The sequence below is a fragment of the Seriola dumerili genome, unplaced genomic scaffold, assembly GCF_002260705.1.
Source record: "Seriola dumerili isolate Sdu_G_001 unplaced genomic scaffold, Sdu_1.0 BDQW01000330.1, whole genome shotgun sequence".
NCBI classification, from domain to species: Eukaryota; Metazoa; Chordata; class Actinopteri; order Carangiformes; family Carangidae; genus Seriola; species Seriola dumerili.
In genome coordinates, this window is record NW_019174585.1 from 1,307,930 (window position 1) to 1,327,298 (window position 19,369).

Consider the following 19,369-nt stretch of genomic DNA (forward strand, 5'->3'; position numbering starts at 1 on the left):
CACCAAAACAAAACAAAATTTCCCGAGTACATATTTGCTCATGAGTTTGTGCTGAATCATTTCTGAGGGAGAGCTATTCTGGAAAAGCTGATAAAAATATCTTTCTTATATATCAACTGACTCTGAGTATGTAATTTTATGTCTACACAAATTTATACAGCAATATTTGAGGCGCCGCGTCTCCCCACAAAATATGTTTTCTATCCATGAAACAGGAGGTTTACTACTGATGTATGCTATCGCTCTGCCACAGATGGCCAGCTGAATGGGTTTTCTGCCCGATAGCAGCAGAGGGCTCCATCTCATTCTGGATGTTGCCTGAGCAGTAACTGGTTCACCTTTACCGCTCTCCAGTAGGACGCTGAACCATATGACACTTTAATGTTTAATATTCCCAAACACTTTAATGAACATGTCTTCCTGAAGTGATGGAGACTGATTGGACTGATTCCTTTTCTTCAAAGGAAACCTGTGCAGTCATTAAAAAACCAAAAGATGTTCATGAATAATCATGGCTTCACACCTTCTGCCTGCTCACATATCATATCTGACAACACAGAGGGAGAACAACGGCAGGTTATGGTTATTTAGTATACCATCCACAGTGGCCTCTATTGGCCATATAATCATTTACTCTGTGAATGTAATGAAATGCTAAATTAAAATTTAACTGTAATTGAATTTTAAATTAAATTGTCATTTAAATGCAACTCTGGTATCCACCTCGAAAATAATTAAACAGTCACTCATAAGATGAACTCTGTACCACGTTACTAGTACTCCATAATATTTCTTTTACGTAATAAGATTTTTTCTTTTTGTCATAGTTTTGCCCACGGTGTCCAACCTGTGATGGAATATGTGAATTAGTAACCCTTTAAGATGTTGAAATACTTAACACAACAGTGGTGAATTCCGTCTCTGGAGAGCAACTAAGATACGTACATGACAGAAAGGAAAGTCGCTTCAGTGGGAAAACTTGCATTAGCTTCTGATCCTGCAGGCATGGAGGCGTCCAGTGACAAGCTTTTCTGCTGCAAGTGGGTGCGCAGCAAGGTTCCCCTGGCTCACAGAGAGGAGCTGTACCACATCCTGAGGATGACGGGGCCTCTGGTAAGGACTTGCACTGTTTAAATACCCTGTTCTGTCTGTATGTAGTTGTGTGCATCAACGGTGTCCTCCATAGTGAGTTGATTTATACACTGGAAGATGGACGAGAGTGTTTTGTTTGAACTGTAAAAAGAATTGACTTTGTCTCTATTGTAGAGGCAGCAATCGGTCAACCTAAGCCAATGGTTACATGCTGCAGTGGTTACAAGCTGCCAAAGCACTGACAGTGTGGTAGCTCATTTACAAAGATGGCCATGCAAATTCATTGTAACCTTTATTGTAACATCACCTGTGAACTGGTAGGTGTATCAACTGCAGCGTTGTTGGTGTTTGTCATTCCAGCTGCTCTCTCGAATCCTCAATTACCTGCTTCCATTTGTGGTCACAATGTTCTGTGGACGTCTGGGAAATGACGTGATGGCTGGCTACGGATTGGCTTCTGCTGTAAGTGGTCATCTGTGTGCTCCACAGAGCTACGTGGAGATTAACATGAGAAAATGAGAGGTGAAGATGTAATTTCAAGGGAGTTGGTGGAATGAAAGCGAACCTTCCCATGGATAGCTTTTACAGTCCTCTCACCAACCTGATGATTTAATCAGTGTATAGTACATTTACACTCATGAGTCATAGAAATATGGCAAACCCCTTTAAGTATGTTTCATGTTCATTTCAGACTATTAACGTCACCACTGCAGCAACAGGATGTGGTCTGGGACTCGCATGTGATACGCTGGTGTCTCAGGTTTGTAAAGCTCTTTGTCCAAAACAAATTTGCCCGCAATTCCACTGACTCCAGAACCCAACTGTTCATTACGCTCTTCCATGTAATGATTAACATTGTTTGTGCACTGTCGTGCAGACATTTGGCGGTAGGAACCTGCTGCGGGTGGGAGTGATCCTTCAGCGGGGCATCATCATCCTGCTGCTGTTCTGTCTGCCTTGCTGGGGTCTGCTCATCAATGCCCAGGCCATCCTGTTATGTCTGGGCCAGGACCCTGAGGTGGCCAGGTAACAAACCTGCCTCCAGGGTTCTGAAGTCCTTATACAATAGCTTAACATTTCTGAGCAGGAGTGGAAATATCTGTGCTTAAACTGATAAAATTGATATCAGTTGATGTATGTTAAACGATCATTTCCTTACCTTTAACTGGATCTGAATACAGCTTCTTGATTTCAGAATAGCCCAGCGGTATATTACAGCCTTTCTTCCAGCAGTGCCAGTGAGTTGTGGCTTTTCTCTCGCATTTATGTACTAATTCAATACATTATTAGTGATGAATAGAGAAACTACTTTCCCACACACCTTAAAGTCAACAGTTTTCATCCGTCTTTGTCTTTTAGGCAATGTTTCTACATCAGCTTCAGGTGTCTTATCTGCAGAACCAGGTGTGTTAATGTCTTTTACACAGTTCTGTCCTCTTATTGCACAGAGTCTAAATATGCTATGTGGGGAGGTATAGCTAAGTGGTACTCGTTGCATCATCATCTCATCATCTGTTTGTGTACTCAGGGTATAATACTGCCTCAAATGTACACTGCCGCCATGGCAAACATTGCAAATGTGGTGACGAACTACGTCTTTCTTCACTGGCTGGATCTGGGGGTTAGGTAGGTGTAGGTGTTCTCGACAACATTTTAAATGTGAATAAAACTGTTGCTCACACTGATATCACTGTGTCTGTGTGCGTGTCTTACAGTGGATCTGCAGCAGCCAATACTCTGTCTCAGATTTACATCTGTGCTTTTCTGTTTGCTTACATTTGGTGGAAGAAGCTCCATGTGAAAACATGGGGAGGTGAGGGATTTCATTCTTATGCTCTCTCTGTGATTACTTACAGTACATGACACTGTTCAGCCTCCATCTTTTTTTAGACGACATAAATGAGTTTCTCTCTCCCCCTGCAGGCTGGTCTGTGGAATCACTGCAGGAGTGGGGTTCCTACATGAAACTGGCCATCCCAAGTACATTGATGACCTGTTTTGAGTGGTGGGTTTATGAATTTGGGGGATTTTTTGCAGGTAATCCAAATATTTTTTATGATTACTTGGAGTCCATTCTTACAGACATACATTTAATTATGCTATCTAATACTGTCTGTAAGCCATTAAACCAAATTTTAAGTCGTGATTTCTCCTTTGTCTCTAATGATCAGGGATGCTGAGTGAAGACGAGCTGGCAGCTCAACATGCTGTGATAATGGTGGCATTCATAACCTACATGGTAATTTGTAGTGACTGCAAATCAAAACTTTTCATTATCCCTTTAAAAGTGACAATTCCTCAGATTTAGACCGGTTAAAAAAATAACTGTCACAAATTATAGTTGTTTCGCTTCTGAACCACTCTCAGGAGCAGGCTTTTTTGCATGACATGATTGATGATTTGATGATGATTGTTTTTTTTAATATATTGATTTTTTTATTTTTTTCAAAATGATGACTCCATAGTTTCCTCTCGGTGTTCAAGCTGCAGCGTGTGCCCGTGTGGGTAATGCTCTCGGGGCAGGAGACACTGCCAGGGCAATCCTCACCAGCAAGATGTCACTCACTCTTGCAGGTCAGCAATAAACATTTTCTGTTGCCTTTATTAAGAAATCAGCATCTGATGTTTGGTTTCATCAACATGTTTTACTGTTGGACAGACTTCACAGCTCCTCTTTTACAGGCAGCATGGCGGTTGTTGAAGGTCTGGTGCTTGGCTCTACTAAAACAGTGATTGGCTCCATCTTTACCTCTGATGAGTGAGTCTCCACAGCTGCACTCACATTTCACCAACTGTATGACAAAGTTGTAAGAGTACAACTAGACACCATGTTAATTATCATTTCAGGAAGATCATAAGTCTCGTCTCCCATTTGATGAATGCTTACTGCTTCCTTCAGTTCTTTGATGGTCTTGTGGTGAGTCTACCAGCTTGTGTCGTGGTCAACAACAAAATATATTTGCGGTATGATGCCAAAAGCAAGTCATATACTGTATATATCAAACGTGAAATTTCTTTTTCCCCCTCCTAGTGTGTGTGCACGGGCATCTTCTTGGGCACGGGCAAACAGAAGATACCAGCTGTGGCTAATTTCATTGGATACTACTGCATAGGACTTTCACTGAGTGTTACTTTAATGTTTGTCGCAAAGCTGAGAGTTTTGGGTAATTAAATGAATGTTTTGTTGTTTTCATTGACATTCAAGACAAGTACATGGCTGCGTACTAAGAGCAGTTTATCATAAGTGAAGCCTGCTGTGCCCTTGACAGACTAATTTGTCTTTTTATCTGGAGGTTTTTGGCTGGGACAGCTCATTTGTGTCGTCTTACAATCCACCTTCTACATCATTGTGATCTTCAACCTGAACTGGAAGAGGATGACAGAGGAGGTAGGCCACTGGTTAATCTAACAATCAGAATCACGCAGGGCCTCATCTGTTCATATGCAATGACAGAATTAGTTTTATTTCTACAGCACTGGTCTCTGAGACAAATCTGGCAAATTTCAACAGCTTTTTGTTAAACGTGTGCTGAAATTGGCAGTTAAGTTTTTATCTCTGCTTGTTTGCAGGCTGTGAAAAGAGCTCAGAAAAAGATACACATGACATTATTAAGTGCAGCTGCTCTGTCAGACGCTCCGGGTAACAACACTATCGGCCAGACAGAGAGTAATGGGAACGTAAGTGGCCAGTTATTCTGAGAGGCTTGTTTATTCTGAACGCTAACAACCTAAACGGCTTTTCATATCTCATTTCACACTGTAATCAATGAACTTTTCTATTTTGGTTTTGATGTAATACGTTTCTATAAGATACTCAATATCTGATAGCTTTCCTAGTTGGACATATGATGTTTTTTCCTTTCCAGTCAGTGGATGGCTACATGTCTGTAAGAAGTGAATGCCATGATGGCAACACTGAGATGCAAGGTGGACATGTGGTCCAGCAGGTGAAGGGAGGTCGTCTCTCCACCACCCAGCTGATCCTCAGGCGAGGCATCACTATGTTTGCAACCGTTGCACTTCTGGCTGTGGGAACAAGTGTGCACTTTCTTGTGCCCTTGCCAGAGATCCTTTCTTCAGAGGACTGGATCAATACTACATACACTCCTGATCAAATTTTCTCCACTGTGCCGGTCCCAATAGAAGAGACAGCGTAACCTTGAGAACTTTGATCATGAAATCATTGTTTGTGGGACTCAATAGCTGTGAGAAGCTCGGGGTTAAACTGTGGCAGATTGGCTGAAAAGTGACATGAATGAATTTAAGAGATGAATTCATTGAAAGTTTCATTCCCCTTCTCTTCTTCTTCTCATTGACTTTCATGTCATTTCTACCTGTAATGAAAGCTGTTTTTAGGAGCTCTACAGATCCTATTTCAAAACTCATCTCTAGTCTTGGGACAGAAAAAATAATGGTGTTTGTAGAAATGTGAATAGACTTTCTATTTTATTGAATAAAAAAAGTAGTGAAGTTTCGTGGGTTGAATTTTGTGCTTTTGTATTCAGTGGTTGTTTACCCTTGGGACTAAAAAGAGACAAAGTAAACTGTTTTTCATTCAGGGCTGGACAGTAACAAAGCACATTACTTCAGTACTGTACTTAAGGATATTTTTCCAGTATTTGTACTTTACTTTATTATTTATTTGGAAACTTAAGACTTTTATTCAACTACACACACACACACACACACACACACACACACACACACACACACACACTGCCAAAGCTGTTTCAGTACACTGCCATGCTGTTTTGTGAGGGTTGTTCTGTGTTAAATAAAAAAAAAGAGAGGAAAAAAAAAAAAAGAAACTAGAATGACAATGGCGGCCCTTTTGTTTATTCAATTGTCATTTTATGGCCATTTCTATAGGGTTTGTATTATAGAAGCTTTTTATTCCACATGTTCAACAGTAAGTCAGTTCATTCAGTAGGTTGTTTTCAAGTCATTAGGTTCTGTAAATGCACTGTGGAAAAATACAACAATGTGCTGACATAAAAAATTTACCTTTTGAATACTTGTGTATTTTTAAAAGCAAGTCCTCCAGTACTTCTACTCGTATTGGAGTGATATTTGACCAGGAGTATCTCTACTTTGACTTAAGTAATGGAGTTGTGCACTTTGTCCACCTCTGTTTTTGTTGACTAACATATAAAGGTTCACTATTAACAGATTTTTCATCATACCAAAGATAAAACATTTACAGAATGGTAGACCAGAACATCATTTGGAGACAATTTAACTCCATGAAGCCTTTTCATATTTAGTGGCTAGATAATAACAGAAAAAATGTTCTTGGAGGAAAATTAGAGGAACTAGAGGCAGTAAATTGTATTTTAACCACTCAAATCAAAACTGTCTTGCCTCCAAGTCCCACATCTTTGTCTTTGTTGTGATTGCAGGCCTTTTTCCTGTCTGCGTTGTTTCAGCTGGTCTTGGCTTAGTTCCAGGGAAGTTGTGACCACAGCAAGATTTCCATTCTGTCCAACACCCTGGAGAGCAACTAAGATAAGTACATGGGAGAAAAGACGGACACTTCGGCATCAGAGGGACCTGCATTGGCATCTTATCGTGCTATAGACATGGAGGCATCCAGTGACAAGCTTTTCTGCTGCAGGTGGGTGCGCAACAAGGTTCCCCTGGCCCACAGAGAGGAGCTGTACCACATCCTGAGGATGACGGGGCCTCTGGTAAGGATTGGCACTGTTTATATACCTTCCTCTGTCTGTAAGGCACTTTGTGGACTGAGGCTACCTTTGCTGAAAAGCTGATTTAGACAACTGAAGATTGATGATATTCTTTCTTTGCCAAAGAAGGTTAAGATGTCTGGAAAACAAGATTCTATTTCTGAGACTTAGGAGAAGAATCCAATAGAACAGTGTTTGGCAGGTTTCAGACAGTGGCTGAACAGTGGCGGCAACCTGCCAAAAGTGACGACAGTGTGGTAGCTTATTTGCCTAGTCATAGTCTGAGTGTCATGATAAGTAATTGCAACTTGTGTTTACTGTATTTTACAATCTGTGAGCTGGTAGCTGTATCAACTGCGCCGTTGTTGGTGTTTGTCTTTCCAGCTGCTCTCTCGAATCCTCAATTACCTGCTTCCATTTGTGGTCACAATGTTCTGTGGACGTCTGGGAAATGACGTGATGGCTGGCTACGGATTGGCTTCTGCTGTAAGTGGTCATCTGTATGCTTGACAGAGCTATGTGGAGGCTAACACGAGAAAATGAGAGTTGGCAGAGGGAAAATGAAATGTAAAAATGTACAAATGTAAACTCACCTTCCCAAGATAGCTTTTACAATTCTCTCACAAACCTGATGATCACTAGTTTAGGTCAAACCCATTCAAGCATGTTTCATGTTCATTTCAGACAATTAATGTCACCACTGCAGCAACTGGATATGGTCTGGGGCTGGCATGTGATACGCTGGTGTCTCAGGTTTGGAAATCCCTTTTGAAAAGATGACATAAGACACTGGAATTTTTATTGACCCCCTTGTGTTTATCACTGCCGTCCCCTCTAAATTGTTAATTATGTCGTGCAGACATTTGGTGGTAGGAACCTGCTGCGGGTGGGAGTGATCCTTCAGCGGGGCATCATCATCCTGCTGCTGTTCTGTCTGCCTTGCTGGGGTCTGCTCATTAATGCCCAGGCCATCCTGTTATGTGTGGGTCAGGACCCTGAGGTGGCCAGGTAACTAACAGCACCTCACCTGCATGTAATCCTATTGCAACCCCTTCCAGTGATGCGGACAATTTTGAATAGTAATGAGTCAGAGCTTGAGACAACCTCTCACGTTTTAACAAACACCATCTCAGCATTAAAATCAGATGTGGTCTCCACAGATTCACTGAACAGTTTCAGCATAAACAGACAATCTGTATTCCAGATATTCACCACATGACATTCACCAATTGTATAAAGTAAAGATATCTTGGTTTTATTGCACAAATCTTGCTCCTAATCTTTTAACCATTAGACACACTGTGCTTTACCTGTATTTAAATATATATAGCCTGTATAATATTTCTTTAAAGCTGCATTATTAGATTTCGGTCACCCATTGGCAAAGTAACTCTCAAAAAAGCTAACAGACACACAGCCATCATCGCCTTATGAAGATAGTAGGGCTAACTTACAAATGTTGCAGACACAGAGCAACACTATCATCCTACTGGTGGTATGACTCTGTTCACCGGACCATTATAAGTGGGTTACGGTCCTGAAAGATATCTGACTCTTTAGCTTGCTAGATATCCAAGTTCAGCAGCTACTCACGAACTTGTCAGCTGTTTGCTTCTGGTAAGGTTGACTCGATGGGGTTTTCACAGTGAATGTGAATGCTAGCTGCCTGCTGCTGCTACCGTAGGGGTTCATGGTTGACAAGAGCAGTAAGATGTGAGGGGCGTAAAATCAGAACAAGGTGCTAGTGATTTCGGCAGCTTTAACTTGTTAGGAAATAGGACATTTTCCAAACTTAGCTTTCTGGCAGTGAAACTAATGATGGCAGAAAACTAATGATGCTCAACAGTGAATATTTTATTATATAATAGTATAATGCTTGTTTGTCTTTAATTTGAACTGAATGTAGTGCATTGATTTCAGAATAGCCCAGCTGTATATTACAGCCTTCCTCCCTGCTGTACCAGTGAGTCCTGACTTTTCTCTCGCCTTTTATCCAACATTTAAAAAACATTTTCAGTTATTATTTTGCAGTTTTTTCTGAACAATAAGATGTTATATATTTAAACAACATATCAAAATCTTCTTTCTGTGCAGGCAATGTTTCTACATAACCTTCAGGTGTCTTACCTGCAGAACCAGGTACACACTGTCCTGAACTAATTCTGTGTTGATCCAGTTCTGTATCATATTATTGCAGCGTATAAAAATGTTGTAAATCTTAATCTAATTGAATTTCTGATGGAAAAGGTATGAGTGGTGGTAATAACACTGCCTGCCTTGTGTACAGGGTATAATACTGCCTCAAATGTACACTGCCGCCATGGCAAACATTGCAAATGTGGTGACGAACTACGTCTTTCTTCACTGGCTGGATCTGGGGGTTAGGTAGGTGTAGGTGTTCTCGACAACATTTTAAATGTGAATAAAACTGTTGCTCACACTGATATCACTGTGTCTGTGTGCGTGTCTTACAGTGGATCTGCAGCAGCCAATACTCTGTCTCAGATTTACATCTGTGCTTTTCTGTTTGCTTACATTTGGTGGAAGAAGCTCCATGTGAAAACATGGGGAGGTGAGGGACAGTTATATTTAGTAGATATTTGTTGTGTCCTTATGACCTTGTGGATTACTTTGTTCATTTTCCAAGAAGCCAGCCAAAGGTTTTCTATCTCTACATAAATAAGTTTATCTCTCCCCCTGCAGGTTGGTCCGTAGAATCACTGCAGGAGTGGGGTTCCTACATGAAGCTGGCCATCCCCAGTACACTGATGAAGTGCTTTGAGTGGTGGGTTTATGAGTTTGGAGGATTTTTTGCAGGTAATCTAAATAATAGATATTTGTAATTCATTTGATTTCATTCAACCCGATACAAACTCCAAGTCATGACTGTGATTTCTTCTCTAACGATCAGGGATGCTGAGTGAAGACGAGCTGGCAGCTCAACATGCTGTGATAATGGTGGCATTCATAACCTACATGGTACTGAATATAGTCAGAGCGCTACATTCTTATTTTAAAACTTTTCTCCCAACACGTTTGAATTTGAGGTTGAAAGTTTGTTTACCTTTAGTCAGATTCAGTTAACTTCTGAACACTCTCAGGAGCAAACTCTTTTTCATGCTTGTTCAAAAATGATGACTCCATAGTTTCCTCTCGGTGTTCAAGCTGCAGCGTGTGCCCGTGTGGGTAATGCTCTCGGGGCAGGAGACACTGCCAGGGCAATCCTCACCAGCAAGATGTCACTCACTCTTGCAGGTCAGCAATAAACATTTTCTGTTGCCTTTATTAAGAAATCAGCATCTGATGTTTGGTTTCATCAACATGTTTTACTGTTGGACAGACTTCACAGCTCCTCTTTTACAGGCAGCATGGCGGTTGTTGAAGGTCTGGTGCTTGGCTCTACTAAAACAGTGATTGGCTCCATCTTTACCTCTGATGAGTGAGTCTCCACAGCTGCACTCACATTTCACCAAATGTGATTGTTCGAGTACTAGTGCTACACATAAAGACCAGGTGTGATAAATATAGATCTTACTAACCATATTTCAGGAAGATCATAGGTCTGGTTTCGCACTTGATGAATGCCTACTGTTTCCTCCAGTTCTTCGATGGTCTTGTGGTGAGCCTTACCGTTTTTTTTGGTTAGCAAAACAAATATATTTGCATTATTATCAAAAACATGTAAATTAAGTCAAATATAAAATGTTTATCTATCTGGATGTTACCGAGTGAGAATGCATAATAATTAGAGATTTGTCTCTTTACATCCTAGTGTGTGTGCACAGGCATCTTCTTGGGCACGGGCAAACAGAAGATACCAGCTGTGGCTAATTTCATTGGCTACTACTGCATAGGACTTTCACTGAGTGTTACTTTAATATTTGTAGCAAAGCTGAGAGTTTTAGGTAATTGCATAAAGAGACCTTCTTTTGTGATTTCCAAAATATTTTTTACATTTTTTAAATGAAGTCGGCCGTGCACATAACTGACGAAGTGGTCTGTTTCTCTGCAGGTTTTTGGCTGGGACTGCTTGTTTGTGTCATTTTACAATCCACCTTCTACATCATTGTCATCTTCAAGCTGAACTGGGAGAAAATGACAGAGGAGGTAGGCTTTTCAGCGCCTCTGAGTTTGGACTTCAGTATCAAACTGTGCCTTCAAAACCTACTGTATTTGTTACACGTAAAGGTCTCTGCTTGCTTGCAGGCGCTGAAACGAGCTCAGAAGAACACTCACATGATATTAATAAGCACAGCTGCACTGTCGGACACTGATGGTAACAATACTGCTGACCGGACAGCAGGTAATGGAAACGTAAGTGTCCTGCTAAACTTTCAAAACCTATATTATTTTTCCTCACTTGTCTCCTCTTGTCATTAAGTTTTTGACATCCTTTGAGTTTTACTGTGTCTACATATGATTTAACTAAATAAAGTAATGATGAATATGATATTTTCTGGCAGTCAGTGGATGGCTATATATCTGTGAGAACTGAGTGCCATGATGGAAATACAGAGACACAAGATGGACATGTGGTCCAGCAGGTGAAGGGAGGTCGTCTCTCCACCACCCAGCTGATACTCAGGCGAGGCCTCACTATGTTTTTGGCTGTCGGACTTCTGGCTGTGGGAGCAAGTGTGCACTTCCTTGCACCCTTTCCACAGACCTTTTCTTCAGAGGCCAACTTTACGAAGGCCTGGATCAATACTACGTACACTCCTGATCAAATTTTATCCACTGTTCTGGTCCCAAATGAAGAGTGAGATTGACTTCAAGAGTTCAACATAATCACAATGTTTCTGTTTAATCTTATAAATACAGAGGTTGTCGACCTCTCTGTAGTTTGCCAGAATGTGGTTGTGAACCAAATGCCTTCAGATTCACTGGAAAATCCTGTGAAATAATGGTTTAAGAGTAATATTTTGCTTCAGAGATTAATTCATTGCTCATACCTCCTCCTTCCTGCTTATCTGCACTTCTGCCTCTCTACTGTGCTGCTCTGACTTCCTGCGATGGAAGCAGCAGCATCATGAGTTGATGAGTTACTCATGAGTTACTCCACTGAATACAACAGACTTTGTTCATGTTCATGTAACCAAGTTAGTGATCAGTAGGTTAATAATGATTCCAGCAGCCAGGATGAATAGCATGGCAGCCAGAGCCAACCCTCTCCGCAGAACCAGAGTCCTGTGATCCAGCTCCTCCTTCACTGTTGGTTCCTCCTCAGTGTCAACCAGGTCCATGTTGTCTGTTTGGCCATGTGAGTTACCTGGAACATCTGGCTGCGGACCTGGACATAAATATGCAAATGTCACATTTTCACTTCAACTAGGAACTTCAAATTAAAAGATTCTATCTGCAATTTTGCGAAAAATTTGTCATTCGCATGAAACTATTCCTTGAAGGTGATCGGTTTATTTTTGGTTTTATGCATTAATAGCTCAATAATTGAAATTGTAAATAATATTATGAATGCCATGTTTTTTTTCTTTTTGTTTTTTTTTGTTTGTTTGTTTTTTTTCTACCATTAGCTAGACTACTAGTTTGCTAATGTCAATTACACAACATGCTGATGTTTATTAGCAATAATAAATGGTATTTTTAACTCAACTGGGACTACATTAGAGATGGCAGTGGTTATGGCTACAATTTTAGAATGAAATAATTTGTGGTTAATTCTAGTTTCTACTTAGCTAGAAAGGCAGGGGTTGTGTCAGTTTAGCTTGTAACTTCAGCAAAGATACAAAGATGATTTTTTTCTGTGCTGAATAGGATAAATGTTGTCTTTCTTTCTAACAGTATAAAATACTTTAGTTGCTGCATTATCTTTCTTACTTGTGTCTGTGGAGCTCCCACGCATGCCCGCTCTTATTTGAGCCTGGAGGAAAAACAATGTTCAAACATTATATTCATACAGAAGTAGCCTTAGGCCATGTATAATGGGAAGATTTACCTCTGAATACTAACCTCGACTGTAACTTTATTCCAGTTCATTCTTGCCAGGTAGAAAATCAGAAATGAGCATTGTAGAAACACACAGGTAAACAAGCCCATCCACAGACCTGTAAAAGAATTGAGTTGTTTGGAAACAGTAACAAGCAAATGTTGATGCTGTGGTGAGCTCCTACTAAAAAAAAGATGCTGGGGATAAAACTTGAAAATTACCAGTCAACAATGTGGTACAAAACAGCTAAAGGCTAAAGAGAACATCTCTGCTGTGAATCTTACCCTTGATTCCTAATTTGGCAGCAAACATCAATGGCACTCCAATAGGGAAACCAATGCCATAATATCCCAAAGTGTTGCAAATAGCCCCAACTCTCTGTTTACCTGCTCCTTGTATAATGCCACTTGTGGCACCCTAGTCACACACAAAAATAAATATGTCATTAGACTTGCCAAAAACGCCTGTAATTCTTCACAAATACAACAATCTGTGGGTATATCATGAGATCTTGACATAATGGAAGGGATATACTTACTGATATTGCATCTAGGAGGATGACTGGAGCATAGAAACTTATAACATCAGCAACCCTTTCCCTGATTTGTCTGTTAGGAAAGAAAAGACTCAAAATTTAAGAGAGAAAATGACAAGAATATTACATTTGTGTGTATTTTGGAGCACAGTGCAATTTTATACTATTCTAGTATCTCTGACAAAAGAGAAATAAGTGAATTGTCTTTGCTATGATGCTACACAGCTTGAGTGGGCCTGTCAAAACATTTGCCTCAAGTTAATGTGTAAAAGAATATCTATGCAGAGTTCACTGTTTTTGTTGCAAGCAATGACTCTCATAATGGGGAAAGTTCATATAAGAGACCTGCTATCGCCGGCAGACTTGACTCAGCATGTGTTAATGTAACACTCCCTGGGAAAAGAGTGTTTTTACAAAGCAATGAGATTTGTAGTTATAAAAACACATGATAAGATGTACTCACTCATCGTACGTAAAAATGTAGGAGATATGGCCCTTTAGACTCGCAATGAGAACTGCCAAACATATAGACACTGACCCTGTGGTAAAGAGTGACAGACTCGATTATCCACCAGTTGCATCATTCAGAATCATTCATTTTTTTCTGTAACACGCTGACATTTATTCACACAACCTAACCTCATTGGTCAGCCTTTTCTGCTGGAGCAGTTTATGCCCTGCTCTAGGGCACCTCATAAGTCGATGACTCGATGACTCACTTTATGTTTTCAGTCAAGAGAACTTGTTCTATAACTCTAAGCTACTCCAGCATGTAATTTCAGTGACAGAGTGAAATTTGAACAATTCAAGTATTATGTCAACTTAAAATACATGCCATTTTAATGACATGTGGACAAAAAGGATTAAATAGTGTGTAAGTGCACACTGACCTGAGCAGAACATTGACATTTTAGCAGACAGCTTGGCCTGCTCTGTTTCTCCAGCTCCCAAGGCATTTCCAACTCTTACACTGCCTGCTACACTAAAACCAATAGGGAACTAATGACAAACATACAATGTTAATATGCTGTCAACAATTTGATGTATATTCAGTGTTTGGTAGAGGAGAGATTATTTCACATGAGCGAAGTCACCATGTATGCAATATTTGCCAGCTGGTATACGACTGACTGAGCTCCAAGTTCCACCTCACTTATTAGACCTGTCAACAACAAACAGCAGTTAGATTTCAGACCAACTTTACTTCACACAGATGCTTTAAAACCGCAGTGTGACCTTGTGACAGTACCTGCCAGAAAAGCTCCAATTTCATACGTCCACCACTCAACACAAAGCATCACCATGCCGGGGATGGCCAAGTGAATGAATGAGCCCCAGTTCTGCATGCACTCTTTTGACCAGCCTGTGTAGTCAAACAGTGAATGAGTATGTTACTCATTTACTCAGTCAGTTAAGAATGAAAGCTCATTGTTCAGTGAAGACTCTTCCTGAAGTACTGCTGCTTGCACACAAGGGTATAAAACTACACCGTAGTTTATGCCCTCAGGATGTCAGATATAAGACATTTTATGCTGTTGTAGAAGAAGAAATGTTCTCCACAGACAAGTACTGCATGCAAAAATAGAAATTTACTCCAAAGTACCACACAAAAGCTTCACTGTGTTGCGTTTGTTGTAGATATTGCTCACACATTTCTGATCAAAACAGTATTATTCACCTTAAACTGTAGGAAGAGGTGCAGATATTGCTTTTTCTGACACAGTTGCACTCACAGTTTTTTGTAATACTATTATTATTACTCTATCTTTTAAGATAGGTGTTATGTTTTCTTTAAGTGCCTTTAACAACTAACTAGTGTATTTTCTGATCACCTATACATGACCTGTAACTAAGATTCTAAATATTTCATATATCAAAATCCTGATTTGTGTTGACTCTTCAAAATTGGAGTATTTTTGCCTCTTAAGCTACAGCTTGATCCTCTTTTATTCATTGCTATAATAACTCATTATAACGCATGCTGAGGGAAACTACTGGAGTCCCTGATTATATGCAGGATCACTATCTTCCAAAGCAAATGTACTCACCTCCCCAGGTGGCCTTATGAAGACCTCGCCACATGATATAAGCATATAGAATTCCAGCCATGGCGAACTGAGAAATGGTGTTGGCAACAGCAGAACCACTGCAAAGAGTATTTTATAGTATGACTGGCTATGTGATGCCACCAGTAATGATGATCCTGAATGAGCCATGTGCAGTCCAGTAAACGATACTCACGCTACTCCCAGTTTTAATGCGTGGAGAACGACGTAGTTGATGAGAGCGTTCAGAAGATTGACCACAAAGCCTGTGATTACCTGTGGCCATATGATGCCCTAAAAGAAAAGTGTCACATATTATTCTTATCAGACACATGCAAAATGTAGGAGCTCCTTAAGGGTTTTTCACCACTTGGTCTCCCTCCCATTAACAGGCAGAAGATGTATAATTCAACAATTCATGGATACATCTGCACACGATGAGGAGCCAATTTAAAAACTTAAAAGGGAGCACTGTTGAGAACAGTGTTGCGAGACCTTGAGAAAGTAGAAATTACTGTACAGTTTGGGACTCAGCACTTGGAGGTTTGTGGTTTCATGCACATTTGTTTTAAGTCCCTTGACATGGAGAAGTTCAGGCAGCCCTGACCTCATTACCATTTGAATTGGGACAGCATTAATCCCTAATGTCACATCAGTATGCAGCCTGGATCTACACTGTAGCCAAATGAATAGAAAGCTGGCTAATAGAATTTTTCTGTATATTGGATCCACGCTATCCTTTTGTGGATAAAAGGAAGCAAATCATTGGCTCTGTGACCCCTCTTTTATATAATCAAACTGTCTTATTACTTAATGTTGAGTAATAATGGACCTTACCTGGTTTTGCAGATATTTTGTTTCTAATGAATACATGAATGTAGCCTGTGAAGACAAAACAATAAAAATATCAATAAAGCTACTACATTGCTATTCATCTATTCATCAAGAAGCATTAATTCCTACTCAGGATCAAGGGCAGAGGCTGTTTTCTATCCCAGAATGTACTGGACAAAGGACAGGATCACATCTTGTGCAGGCCACTTGCACAAGATGTGATCCTTCAAAGGAGGCTGGGCTTCATACTGCAATGTCAATGTACAGTATATAGCCTTTGTTTAATGAGATAGTCTTCAGACTACAGAAGAAGAAATAGCACAAATATAGTCAGTCACATAAAACCCTAAACACACAAACAGCAATGATCACAGATATCACTAAATGGGTCCAAAGATTAAAATCATCATGTGAGATGTGCTGTTCCAGTTCCAGTCCCAATTTTTATGGTGCCAAAGCTCTGAGATCAATTTTTTTCAAGTTCACTATTTACCCACAGTGCATCTATAAAGTTAGAGTTCTGGACTGATGAACACCTTAAATATTAGTTGTATAATAATAAGACATACTCACAGGAAGTGCTGGCATGAAAATCTTCACATACATCTGAGCCAACCTAGAGAGAGATACTTCATCAGATCCAACAAGAAAAGAACAAGCAGAGGGAGAGGGAGAGGTTTTTTAAAGACAGCTGACCTGGCCACCTCTGGTTCCTGTCTGACCGCCAAGAGAATGGGCTCTGTGTTGATGAGGATCGCCCAGCAGGGGAAACACGCCAGTATCAAGATGAGGATCGCCCGCTGCATAATGACCCCAACTCTCAGGAAGTTACCACTCCCAAAGGTCTAAAACCAGAGGGTATGTATTTTTTTTCCCTATTATCCCTATAATCTTCTTTTCAAACTCTTGACAACGCTTTTCGTATCTGATTAAAAAAATGTGTGTGACAGGCTGAGACTCATACCTGAGAAATCAGAGTAGTACATGCTGATGACAACCCATAGCCAATAGATATACCTGTAACATTAATAACCTGAGGATATAACAGAAATATTGGTGGATTAGGTTTTGTTGCTATATTGGTTTAACTTGAGAGGACATTATTATACTGTACTGTACATTACTTACTGCTATGGCCAAAGACACTGATGCCAGCTCTGTCTTCCCCAGATGGCCACAGAAAATAGTGCTGACTAAACCCACTGCAAAAGCCATGAACTGGGATATAATCTTATGAGAAAAATTCAAATGAATCAAAATTAGTTTGGACACCGCCATTATTATCATCATTATTATCATTGTTGTAGTATGATTGACTAATTGGACAGTGACTGTACAGTAAATGGACACTACTTACCACTGGTCCGGCCAGTTTAGACAACTCTTTGACTTCTGTCTTGAAACCAACAGGGACCAACATGCGGATCCGCTTCAATACGAAACAGTCACTCCAGGAAGAAAGAGGGGAGCTCTGTGTGCTGCTCTCCATGATCCAGTAGGTACGTGTTGCTCTTTTCACCGGTGTATGTTGCTTTTAGGCCCCTCTGCGTTCAAGTCAGTGGAGGATCTCTGTCAGCGTGTGTGATGATTAAAACCTATGTAATCCTGCTTTCATATAAGTCACGTGAAGTCAGCTGGTATGTCCATAGGTCACTGTGTGAGGAAACACTAGCTGAAAAGTTCCCTTTTGATGCAGCATTGTCCCAACAGATGGAGCCATTTCTCTATTAACTGACCTCATTCTTGATGTGAAGAGTCACAATTAGTTTCAAGATTTTCATAATGAGCAGCACATCACAAATGGAATTAAATTAATCATTAACTGCTGACCTTATACTTAAGAGATGAGTAAGTAAGTAAGTCTGTTGAAACAACTTAGTTATCCCTGTCCTTAATTTTGCCAAAAAATCAACATTAATTATTTATGAAAAGTACCATAGTCTAAAACTTAGTTAAGAGCCATGTCTTTATAATTATTAATGGATTGATTCTGAAGCCGCTAGTAATTTTGAATACCCCTTTGTTAATGATTACATGGTTATTGATCAGTGTTATTAGACCTATTTATGACAAAGTCCATTTGATAACCCCTGACCATCTGAACCTGTCACTTTTAGTAGTTTTTTTTCTCATTTTATTTAATTTGATGTAATTAGGACTTTTTTAGCATAACTGTGAAGACCAAGAGGTTCTTAATGTACCCTTACTCTGAGAAATAAGGTGTATTGGGATTAAGGCTTTCCTGTCTTGTTTATCTATATTATAATGTAGCCAACAAGAGTTGTTTAAAGTGGTCTTAAAAGGGAATCCTGACTCCGTTGTCATCGTTGATTTTCTTAACTAATTTCAGAAGGATGTGACATTATTGAAGGGAATATAAAGGCAAATGCAGGATTATTAAAATTAATGATGTGGTTTGTAGAGTTCTGTAAGAGAACATGCTCATCTCAGCAATTTATCCTGAAGTTTGCTGTACAGTGCTGTACTGTACTGGTAATTAGGATAACAAAGTACATTGTAGGTAAGTGGTTTCACACAGGTTTGATCCCTATGACAAATTCTGTACCTTCACCACTAGATCATGTGCTGGCTAGATCAGGACATAAAAACAATCACTCTGATCTCTTTCACAAGAGGCTCGATGAGGGAAACTGCTCATCATGTTTGTTACAAGGAACAACCTCAGCATCAGGTGATTCTCTCCTGTAGGTCTAAAGAGAAGACGTCATCAGTTTGGAGTGGAGGTGCACGCTCTTTGGTCACCAAAATGTCTGTGCTTAGTTTTGACATGCAAGAGAAAAACAGACAACTTTGTATATGTCAGTGCGGGACTCAATTGACCCGGCAGTTTCATCAAAACAGTAAATTGAAAACTTCAAAGGGAGGGACAGAATAGTAGGGTTGCACTGCCTAAACCTCTTATTACACCTAAAAATGCCCTTTTTGAGAGTGAAGCGGTGCAAAGAACACATGAACTGTGGTCATACAGTCCGATGAGTCATCCTCCACTCTCTCTCTGAGCACATGTGCGGCCCACGCAAATCAAGTGTCTAAAAGGGGAACTGTCCCTAAGGTGCAGAGTTCTGGGTGCATTTCCTGGCAAGAGGTAAATCCATGGCATCCCTTGGAAAGCACCAGTAAACAGGCAGTGACTGTAAAAGAGAGCATATGATTTTTAAATGAAGCATCTCTCCTTTGAAAGGAGTGGAGCCTTTGTGAATGATGGTGCTTCCAG

At 40.2% G+C, this 19,369-nt stretch overlaps 3 protein-coding genes across 4 annotated transcripts; 2 read left to right on the forward strand and 1 right to left on the reverse strand.

Annotated features, from left to right (window-relative positions):
* Window positions 1-918: 918 nt before the first annotated feature.
* Window positions 919-5,577, forward strand: LOC111232300 (multidrug and toxin extrusion protein 1-like). The gene is made up of 17 exons (XM_022759749.1): window positions 919-1,113; window positions 1,453-1,554; window positions 1,784-1,852; window positions 1,970-2,118; window positions 2,288-2,330; window positions 2,452-2,496; window positions 2,621-2,718; window positions 2,808-2,905; window positions 3,016-3,129; window positions 3,264-3,331; window positions 3,558-3,666; window positions 3,775-3,850; window positions 3,940-4,009; window positions 4,124-4,256; window positions 4,386-4,480; window positions 4,663-4,770; window positions 4,959-5,577. The coding sequence occupies exons 1-17, from the start codon at window positions 946-948 to the stop codon at window positions 5,247-5,249; spliced, it is 1,836 nt and encodes a 611-aa protein (XP_022615470.1). The 5' UTR covers window positions 919-945; the 3' UTR covers window positions 5,250-5,577.
* A 605-nt stretch (window positions 5,578-6,182) lies between these two features.
* On the forward strand, window positions 6,183-11,564 carry LOC111232297 (multidrug and toxin extrusion protein 1-like). Of its 2 annotated transcripts, XM_022759745.1 has the most exons (17): window positions 6,183-6,779; window positions 7,161-7,262; window positions 7,461-7,529; window positions 7,636-7,784; window positions 8,697-8,739; window positions 8,871-8,915; window positions 9,064-9,161; window positions 9,251-9,348; window positions 9,480-9,593; window positions 9,688-9,755; window positions 9,923-10,031; window positions 10,140-10,215; window positions 10,326-10,395; window positions 10,549-10,681; window positions 10,789-10,883; window positions 10,983-11,090; window positions 11,240-11,564. In XM_022759745.1, exons 1-17 carry the CDS (start codon window positions 6,606-6,608, stop codon window positions 11,537-11,539), a joined length of 1,851 nt encoding a protein of 616 aa, XP_022615466.1. In that variant the 5' UTR covers window positions 6,183-6,605; the 3' UTR covers window positions 11,540-11,564. The 2 variants fall into 2 exon arrangements, with proteins under 2 accessions (XP_022615466.1, XP_022615464.1); XM_022759743.1 differs by having other exon boundaries at window positions 10,789-11,090.
* LOC111232298 (multidrug and toxin extrusion protein 1-like) lies at window positions 11,562-17,723 on the reverse strand. Its single transcript, XM_022759746.1, has 17 exons — window positions 17,492-17,723; window positions 17,263-17,364; window positions 17,099-17,167; window positions 16,831-16,979; window positions 16,708-16,750; window positions 16,138-16,182; window positions 15,497-15,594; window positions 15,304-15,401; window positions 14,505-14,618; window positions 14,350-14,417; window positions 14,146-14,254; window positions 13,719-13,794; window positions 13,259-13,328; window positions 13,005-13,137; window positions 12,744-12,838; window positions 12,612-12,654; window positions 11,562-12,066 (listed from the first exon to the last, which is right to left on the reverse strand). The coding sequence occupies exons 1-17, from the start codon at window positions 17,621-17,623 to the stop codon at window positions 11,864-11,866; spliced, it is 1,647 nt and encodes a 548-aa protein (XP_022615467.1). The 5' UTR covers window positions 17,624-17,723; the 3' UTR covers window positions 11,562-11,863.
* Between the last annotated feature and the right edge of the window lie 1,646 nt (window positions 17,724-19,369).